The sequence below is a fragment of the Lactuca serriola genome, chromosome 4 (assembly GCF_051521515.1).
Source record: "Lactuca serriola cultivar US96UC23 chromosome 4, Lser_US96UC23_V15, whole genome shotgun sequence".
Taxonomy (NCBI): Eukaryota; Viridiplantae; Streptophyta; class Magnoliopsida; order Asterales; family Asteraceae; genus Lactuca; species Lactuca serriola.
In genome coordinates this window covers 72,839,054-72,849,215 of record NC_136411.1, presented here as the reverse complement: position 1 = coordinate 72,849,215, position 10,162 = coordinate 72,839,054, and the positions used below count along the sequence as shown (strand labels likewise).

Here is a 10,162-nt window from a genome sequence, read left to right as displayed (position 1 = left end):
CCAAAGGTAGTGCATCTAGTCCTTTTTGTTGCACGCCATTAAGATTAATAATATCAATCCACTTTATCCAATCCAAAATCGACCGAGTAATAGGCAAATGAAGCTCCCATCATCTGCCAATTAACTTCCAACGATCCATAATAATCGAGTGTTATTAAATATTTTTATTTGTGTTATATATTACTTAATAAAACTTATAACAATTAAAATACAATTCATTCATATATTTTGCATCAAGTGTTATCTAACAAAATCAAAAATATTTAAGGTCAAAATTTAAGAAAAAAGACTTTAAAAGTCAAAAATGAACTATCAATTTAGGACGGATATAATAATTCAAAAGATATTAAGTATGTTTTTATTTTCTTTTGAGAGCTTTTAGCTTTTATATTTTCATTTTATATATTTTAGAAACCTATAACTAATTTTGTCAAACAAACAATTTTAAAGAAATAAACGTTATAGCTTTCAGCTTCTAAGTTCTAAGTTCTAGCAATTAGCAACTACTTTTGACAAACATATCATTCAATCAAGTTACATCAATCCAATGTCACCACTTACAAGTCCAAAAGGTTGTTATAATGTAGTCAATTATTAGGTCATATCGACCAAATGACTTTTAGGCTGCTGGTATTAGGCGTTGTTTTCGTTTTCTGAATTCGATAGTTCAAGTCTCATCTAAGACGGATTTAATTAAAGTAGTTTAGCAATAGATTGAATTTGTAGCTTATTAAAAAAAAAAAACAATTAGGATATACCAATAAACTCATTCTTCTCATCTATCAAACCTATTTTAAGGTTGGCCTTCTTTTTATTGTTTACAATTATGATTTCTTTTCTAAAGGACAAATGATGCATTTACATATTCATGTACTTCAAAAAAGTTAATTTCTCAAGCCATGTTGCGTAGCGAATTAAACAAAACATTTAATAAGTTGAAGTGACACCAAATTAAATGATAGCGTTAATTTTTGAATCTATGAGTAAGCAAAAATATGTTCATTTACTTTATCTTTTTAGTCCTTTTAGGGTTTATTTTTAGCATCCCCATTTTATTCTTTTAACAATTATCAACAACACGAGTTTCGTCTAAATACTTTTTCTTTTTAATTTTCATCGTGGAGTTTATATTATATATTAGCTTTATCAAAATACATGTTAGTCGTCAGTTTTTGATTTGCATTATGAATTATTTTTATTTTTTACGTATGCCATGCCATGGTTTTAAAAGGTTATGGGTTAGCCTTTTAGGGTTTACATCTGTCGGGCTTAACTTTGTGGGCCCTGTAACATTAAATATTTGTCAATTGTCATGCTTGTGTGTGAGTTTGTGCTTTTTATACGTATATGATAAATGCCTTTGTGCTTAAAGCTACCCCGAAACTACTTTGTAAAGTGGACCGAAGTGGACCGGGTTAGGTAACAAGCTAAAAAACGGTTTGATTTATGATGGGTTTGGTAAATTAATCGGTAACTAAAAGCTCGAAGATAGTTGATAGCGGAGAGAAGAAAGTCATAATGATTTTTTTGTCTAAAAGTGTTTGATAAAACTAGATGTTAATTTTTAAAGATAAGGTCTTAAAAACTATATAATAATTTTTTGATTATTTGTTTTTGTTTAAAATAAAAGATAAAAACTCCTAAAACCAAAAGAAACTGTTTTTCTTTTCTGAGCTTTAAAAAAATCTAAAAGCACCCAAAATCTCTTAAATGTTTCATGTCGAACACGGGTTAAAATAGATATTTCATAAAATAGACATTGTATTTTAACAAGCTTATAGAAAACTATTCTGGCCAAATTTTAAAACCCAAAAACTATAGTATTTATTTCTCGTTTGAACTTAGATATATATTTAAAACCCAAAAACTATAATTTTAATTTTATGGGTAAAAATGTTAGAAAAACACAACTATTTATTTATCAACATTCATAAAAACTCTTACATTTTATGTATATGTAGAAAAACTCTTATATTTTTAGTTACCTTTTTTATTTATCTAAATATTCATTGTTTTTAGAGAAGTTAACGGTTATTTGTGTTATGACATTTATCTTATTTGTTTTTAGGTTGACATGGAAAAAAGAAAAAGTGGCATCATTTATTTTTGCTTGAGTAAATTGTCTCTTCCTCGCGTTTTATCTTTGACAAGTAATGTCATTTATTTTTGTTTTAATGTTAACCTACAAATGAAAATGATAAATGTCATACCACAAAACAACCGACAAATCATAAATTCTTTAAAAAAACGGATATTTGAGTTAATATGAAATGTAATCTAAAATATAAGAGTTTTTCAGTATATAAATAAAATATAAAGGTTTTTATAAATGTTGTTAAATAGATGGTTGTGATTTTTTGTGTGTAGAAACATGTACATGAAAATATTGATAAGATAGGCCGTTTGAAAATGCGATCCAAATAGGAAATCCTGAAACCTAGCCCATAAAAAAGAATCGAATTGCCATTTGAAGACCATACAAATTCAACATGTCCATAAAATTGAAAAGAAATTGAAGTATTGCATATATGTAATCCATTAAATTCAACATGTTAATTCGCTTATAAATTCATTTTACACAATTTCCTTTTATTCGACTCAATCTCAAATGTCGGAATCAAGGTTCTAACACTTGAATCTCATCATATAATCCATTAAATCCAACTAAATTATCCATTTGAATGTTTTCACCGTTATTTTTTATATATCTTCTGTCCTTTTTCATTTTTCGAGCTAACTTACCCACTAACGTCAACCAAACATCAAGTAGCAACTAGCAATTGAAATGTTATGATTAGAAAAGTTATAATCTTAAAATAAAAATAATTTTTTAAACAGATTAATTAATAAAATTATATACATTTAAATACATTTAGGTGACTTTTGGGAAATAAACTGTCCATCACCGGAAAGTTGCCCCAATACCAAACCTGGGCCTAATTACCTAAAAAAATGCCTAATAAAGCTTTTCTTCCTTTTTTTGTTTAGTATTACTGGTATTTTTATTTTTACTTTTATAAAGAGTTCCGTATGATATATAAATAATAAAATACAAATACTTTTAAAATATTTTCCCATTAAGAAAAAAAAACAGGTTTATCGACTTCCTAAAATAGAATATATGAAAATTAACAAACAAAAAAATGTTTTACATGAATTTTATAGAATAACTGAATAAATAAGTTACTAACCAAAAAAAAAAAAAAAACACATAATCTATGCATTTTTTTCTAGTAGTACAGTGCATCACAGCAAAGTATACAAAGTTTTTTACTATTTGGCCCCTGAGGACCTTACTCTTCAGTGTTGCTGTCATGTTCATCGTTTGTGATTGGTGATGTCCTTTGTCTTAACTCATTGCATCCTTAACTTATTGGACAATTTTTTGACCAAATTGCCCCCTTGTTACATATTGTATTAATATTGTCGGTAAGGATATGTATGTTAAAATGAGAAAAATTGTAAGTAAGTAACTATTAGTGTAAAGAAAATGTCAGTATGCTATAATTTTTTTTTTGACCAAATTGCCCCTTGTTACATATATAATCACACAGCATACACATACATAAAGGACTGGGAATTTGAATAGACATCAACCATGCAATTTTTTTTAATCTTTCAAAAACCTCTCATATTCATATATCCAAAATTTGAACATATAATTTGTGTAATTTTCAAGATTATAGAATTAGTCTGAATCTGGTATCTCTCCTTCCTCCAATTCTTCTTTCACACCTCCAAACTTTCCCTCTTTATCTTTATCTTGAAGTTGCATTTCATTATACAACAAACCATCCAAATCAAGAAAATCATCAGGATTAGTTTCAGAGATTAAATGAGAATAAACATCCATCAATTCCGGGTCAAAGTCAAAACTCATCAAGTCAACAGCTCCAACTTTGTTATCTTTATCTTTATCTTTATCATCATTCTTAACATCATCAACAAGAGTCGCTGTTTTGCTATTTGATTGATTCATGAGATCAACAACATGAGGATCTGAAGAATCTACATCTTTGATTTCTTCTTCCTTAAAGAACACGCCTTTCGGGCCCGGTTGACTTTCGTTGACCGGGTCCGACTTAGGTTGCACTCTTTGTGGGACAAAGTCTTTAACAACTTTAAAATCAGGGATATGTGAAGGAAGTAAAACGTGAATCACAGGGTACTCTACAATCACTAAATTGGCTAACTGTTCACTTATGGGGGCGTTTTTGTCCAACTCACGAAATGGTGATCTTGGTTGCTACATTACAGGAAAAAAATAATAAGTTATAAGTAAAGATAATATAAAGAGGGTTGAGATAGAAAATACCTTTGGGTGTTTACTAATGAAAATTCTTAGAGATTCAAGAGGCTCAACACAAAACGGCTTTAATGGATGATTTATTGGACCAGGTTTTAGATGGTTTTCAATCACCGAGTAAAGATTTGAATCTTCATGTACACTAAAACAACACAAATAAGGGGCTCAGGCTCACAATTATAAATTGAAAGACCAAATAAACTATTTCAACATCTATATAGAAAAGATGCTTACTCATGGTCAATTAACTTAACATTGGTTGAATGAAAGTGCAATTCTATCGTCCAAAAGATAGATTTCTTCCTGAAAACACAATGATTGTTAACATGTTATAGTATTTTCAAAATGGAAATCAGATGAAGTGTAAAGAAAAAAGATTACATGTTGTTGTAGTATGTTTTGTTGGCTTCCCTCTTTGACATTCCAGTTGGCAAGAAGAAAAGTCTAATCCTCCTATTCTTGGCAGCTTTCAGCAAGTGTTTAAGAGGGAATGAAAGCCCACTATAGTATTTCCCACAGATTTGCATTCTCATTCTCTTGGCGGAATCAGCTATTCTCTTCACATCTTCCAGCATACTGTAATCTGCTTGCCAATAAACAAATGCACAACCGTTGTAGTTGTTAGTTAGCTCATCTTTGGTTAGAATTTTCAATCAAAAGTGAGCAAATCATCTTTCGAGTCATGATGTATACATAATTTCACGAAATCTTCAAGTATCAAATTAAAGGTGACTGGTTGATGATACAAACGATTCAAGCATCAATATGTTTTTTTTGGCATTTTGATACCTATCAAACTACTAAGTGACTGGTTGATGATACAAACATAAGCAAACAAGAGAAGACTTCCGTTTGCTAAAAGTTCGGAATCCTAACCGCTAATAAGTAGAACCTGAATTCGAAAAATTGGATAAATTCAAAAGGTGAGTTTGATTGGGAATTTACCAGAGAGAAGGAGATTGTCATCAAATTTTGAAAGAGGAACGAACTCTGTCTGTTGTTGACGTTTGCCTGTGCATCCAGTGCGTTGCTTGTGAGCTTTGACACAAGGGAGACTGCAAGAGCGGATGGAGCAACCTGGGCATTTGTACTTGAAATCGTTTGTTTTACACTCGTCGCAGCCTTTAGATGATGATGATTCGTATGATTCCATTTCCATGGGTGGGTTTGTGCTACAAAGAACTACGCCTCCGTCCTGATTTCCCATGGAGAGGTTTATCAGAATGAAAGAGTGAGTTCTAGGGTTTATTAGGAGCTGACAAGTTCGTCTCCCCACTTTTACTAAAGTGATCGTAATTTCACTTAAAAATTAAAAATAGCCAATTTTAGGTAATTAATAGAAGAGTTGCTATTTTTCTATTTTTCTATCCGAAAATGACTTAGGATGGTAACTACCTTTTATTCGTATTTATATGTTTGCAACTTCATTTTTTTGTACATAATAAAGCACTTGTTTAAATTACACCAATATTACCGGCTAATACCGGTTTTAACCGGTAACTCAAAGGGAAAATGACTTAGGAGGGTAACTACCTCTTATCCGTGTTCACATATTGGCAACTTCTTATTTTTTTTGTACATAAGAAAGCAATTAACTTATTTTAACTATGTAACATCCCAAAAATCATGAACAAAATATTCATTTTTAATTTAATACTAAAACCATAATTGTCAAACCATTAATTTAATACTCCGGCATCGAGGCCCCGCCCGGCATCAGGCCCCGCCTGGCATCGAGCCCCGCTCGGTATACAGGTCTGAAACAACCCAAAATACGACCCAAAAATTTTTGTTTAATAATTACTAAAATCATTATATCCATGTCATAAAATAAAAACTGATACGTCAATATCTCAAAACCATAACAAAGTATCACGAGAAAACTGTATCAAGACTGTATCAAATCATATCTACGAAAAGTTAATCAACTCCCAAGACAAACTGAAGTTGCGGTGTGTGCGATGTCATCATCCCGAGCTCTTTCCTTTAGTTGCGGAAGTACCTGAAACCAAAACTGAAACTGTAAACACGAACCTTAGTGAGCTCCCCCAAACTACCACATACCATACAATAACATATAAAGCACATACTGGGCCTTGCCCACTGCATCGGACCGAAGTTCGGAACTGACTAGGGCCTTGCCCTCTGCATCGGATCGAAGTTCGGAACTGACTAGGGCCTTGCCCTCTGCATCGGACCGAAGTCCGGAACTGACTGGGACCTTGTCCCCTGCATCGGACCGAAATCCGGAACTAACTGCATCGGACCGAAGTCTGGAACTGTCTGGGACCTTGTCCCTTGCATCGGACCGAAGTCCGGAACTGACTGAACATAACATAGCATAAACACATATCAACTAGCATAAACACATATACTGCATACTGCATCGGACTGAAGTCTGGAAAACATAACATATAGACATGATTGAATCACAAAGACATCAAACACCCTGAACTACTGCATCGGACCGAAGTCCGGAACTGAATGCTAACTAAACGGGTCGGCATTGTGGCGGTAGACCCGTTCCTACTGGAAGGAAACTCACCTCGTAGTCTGGTTGCTGAATGAACTGCTCTGGAAACTGTCTGCTGCTGCTCCGGTATCTCCCCAGCTACAATTTCCATAAGTACACTCAATCAAATACTAATAACCAACTGAGGGTAAAATGACTATTTCACCCCTGATCAAAGTCAACATACAGTTGACCTAACTCGTCAACTTAGGCCGCCAACTCGCCGAGTCCCTACTCTCATTTCTCATTTCTGCTCGCTACTACTCGTCAAGTTTGGCACAGACTCGACGAGTTCCTCTTCGATACTAACACTCAGTCAATCTGCATCCGACTCGCCGAGTTGTATGAACAACTCGTTGAGTTCTCCTTCAACATATGAACATTCTGACTGTGACTCGCCGAGTTGTATGAACAACTCGTCGAGTCTGCTCTTGAGATATGAAGATTTTCTTGGACTCGCCGAGTCCCTCCATGAATGAGTCCAATCTCCGACTCACTGAGTCCACCTATCACTCACTGGTTCCACTCGGCATAACTCATGAAGGGGAAAAACGGGGACTCGCCGAGTCCGAAGAACGACTCACCGAGTCGGTTGCATACAACTACTATACAGTTGATTCTGCTCAAAACCAATGCATACAACTCATAGATCTGGGTTCCTAAGGCTTGATTAACACGTAAAGATCCTATCTTTACGTGTACATAGACATCCATAAAGTTTTAAAGGCACTTAAAAGAGTAGATCTAGGGCTTTCATGCAAAATGGCTCCATAAAGGTGTTAGATCTAAGTTTTTGGGACAGAAACATGGCTAGATCTGAAGGCTATTCAACCCAATGTGATCTCTCTACTATAATCAAGCTAAGAAATGGATAAGAATGGTCTAAATGGGATTCCTAATGGAGAATCAATCATAGAAACAGAAGGGATCCACTTAATACCTCAATAAACTCTGTAGTGGATGCAAGATCTTGGATCTCCTTCTTCTCCTTTGGATCTAGCTTTCTTTTTCTCTTCAAAACTTCAAGATTCACACAATAAATGCTCAAAATACTCAAGGAATGGTTAGGGTTTGCTAAATGACACTCTTAAGGTGAAGGAGGCGAGTTTGGGGCTCATAACATGGTTTAAATAGGGTGCAAAACCCATGGATTTAGGGTTTCTTCCAGACTGGCGGACTCGCCGAGTCCCGAATATGGAGTCGTCGAGTCGCCTACTTACATGTGCTCAAAATCCCGTCCCTACTCGACGAGTCGGGCTACTGACTCGTCGAGTCCCTCTTGAAAACTCGAAAAGATAAACATTTAAACAACATACCAAAATTAGGGCGTTATAACTCTCCCCCACTTGTCTCAGACTTCGTCCTCGAAGTCTATTGCTACTGCATCTGGAAACAACTCTGGGTAGTGCTCCCTCATCTCCTCCTCTGCCTCCCACGTCCACTCAGACCCCTTCCGGTGTTGCCACTGCACCTTTACCAACTGAACCACCTTGTTCCTCAAGGTCTTCGTCTTTCGATCCAAGATCGCAACCAATTTCTCAATATAAATTCAGGCTACTATCAACCTGGATATCCTCCAAGGGTACAACTGTTGACTCGTCCACCAAACACTTCCTCAACTAGGAAACATGGAAAGTGTTGTGGATCTGGCCAATCTCTGTCGGAAGATCCAACCGATAAGCAACACGACCCACCTGGGCCAAAACCCTAAAAAGACCGATGAACCTGGGGCCCAGCTTGCCCCTCTTTCTAAATCTGATGACACCCTTCCAGGGTGATACCTTCAAGAGGACCATGTCGCCCACCTGAAACTCCAAGTATGAACGCCTCCTGTCGGCGTAACTCTTCTGCCGACTATGCGCAGTCTGCAGTCTACTACGAACCTGCTGGATCAACTCTTTTGTCTTGAGCACCACTTCGGTGCTCCAAATGACACTCTGAACGACCTCTCCCTAATAAATCGGGGTCCTACACTTCCTCCCATAGAGCATATCGAAAGGAGGATGGTCAATACTCGCATGGTAACTGTTGTTATATGAAAATTCCGCTAATGGAATATACGTATCCCAACTGCCACTGAAGTTTAGGACACATGCCCGAAGCATGTCCTCGAGAGTCTGAATCGTCCTCTCACTCTGCCCGTCTGTATGAGGGTGGAAAGTCGTGCTGAAATGGAGACGAGTACCCATCTCGTCATGAAACCGCTTCCAGAATCTAGAAGTAAAACGGATGTCTCGGTCTGACACCATCGAAACAGGCACTCCATGCCATGCCACAACCTCTCACACATAAATGTCGGCTAGCTTCTCCGCCGATATGCTCTCCTGGATCAGTATAAAATGAGCACTCTTCGTCAACCGATCCACAATAACCCAAATCGAATCCACTCCACGTGCAGTCCTGGGAAGCTTAGTGATGAAATCCATGGTGATATCTTCCCATTTCCACACTGGAATGTCCAACGGCTGCATCTTGCCGTGGGGCCTCTGGTGCTCTGCCTTGACCTTCCTGCACGTCAGGCACCTCTCCACATACAAGGCGACATCCCGCTTCATGCAGGGCCACCAATAATAGGGTCGAAGATCTCTATACATCTTCGTCGCCCCTGGATGGATGGAAAATCGAGACTTATGGGCCTCGTCCATCAATACCTGCTGCACACCGTCCCAGTATGGTACCCAAACTCTCCCATGAAGGGTCAACAAACCTCGACTGTCATAGTCAAAGGAAGCTACTCGGCCCACGATCCTCTCACACTTCTGCCTCTCCTCCTTGAGGCCCTCGACCCGTGTCTCTCTGATCTGCTCCAATAATGGAGTAATCACTGTCATCCTCAGACATATATCCCTGATCGGGGTTGCTGCCGCCTTGCGGCTCAGGGCGTCGGCCACCACGTTGGCCTTCCCTGGATGATAAAGGATCTCACAATCATAATCCTTCACCACATCTAACCACCGACGCTGCCTCATGTTAAGATTCGGCTGATCCATGAGGTATCTCAAGCTCTTGTGATTCGTGTAGATGGTACAACGGACCCCATAAAGGTAATGTCTCCAAATCATGAGGGCAAACACCACTGCCCCCAGCTCTAAATCATGCGTAGGATAGTTAGCCTCGTGAGGCTTCAACTGTCTCAAGGCGTAAGCTATCACACGACCTCGATGCATCAACACTGCTCCCATACATGTGATCGAAGCATCACAGTAGACTATGAAATCCTCTACTCCCTATAGTAGGGTAAGGATCGGTGCCTCGCACAATCTCTGTCTGAGGGTCTCGAATGCTGCTTGCTGCTCAGGCCCCCAGCGAAACACTACCGACTTCTTAGTTAGTCGGGTGAGCGG

General features: G+C 37.2%; 1 protein-coding gene across 1 annotated transcript; it reads right to left on the bottom strand.

Annotated features, from left to right (window-relative positions):
* Positions 1–3,586: 3,586 nt before the first annotated feature.
* On the bottom strand, positions 3,587–5,581 carry LOC145101878 (HIT-type Zinc finger family protein). The gene is made up of 5 exons (XM_079039178.1): positions 5,252–5,581; positions 4,688–4,889; positions 4,541–4,609; positions 4,316–4,448; positions 3,587–4,246 (listed from the first exon to the last, which is right to left on the bottom strand). Exons 1-5 carry the CDS (start codon positions 5,511–5,513, stop codon positions 3,689–3,691), a joined length of 1,224 nt encoding a protein of 407 aa, XP_078895304.1. The 5' UTR covers positions 5,514–5,581; the 3' UTR covers positions 3,587–3,688.
* Positions 5,582–10,162: the final 4,581 nt, after the last annotated feature.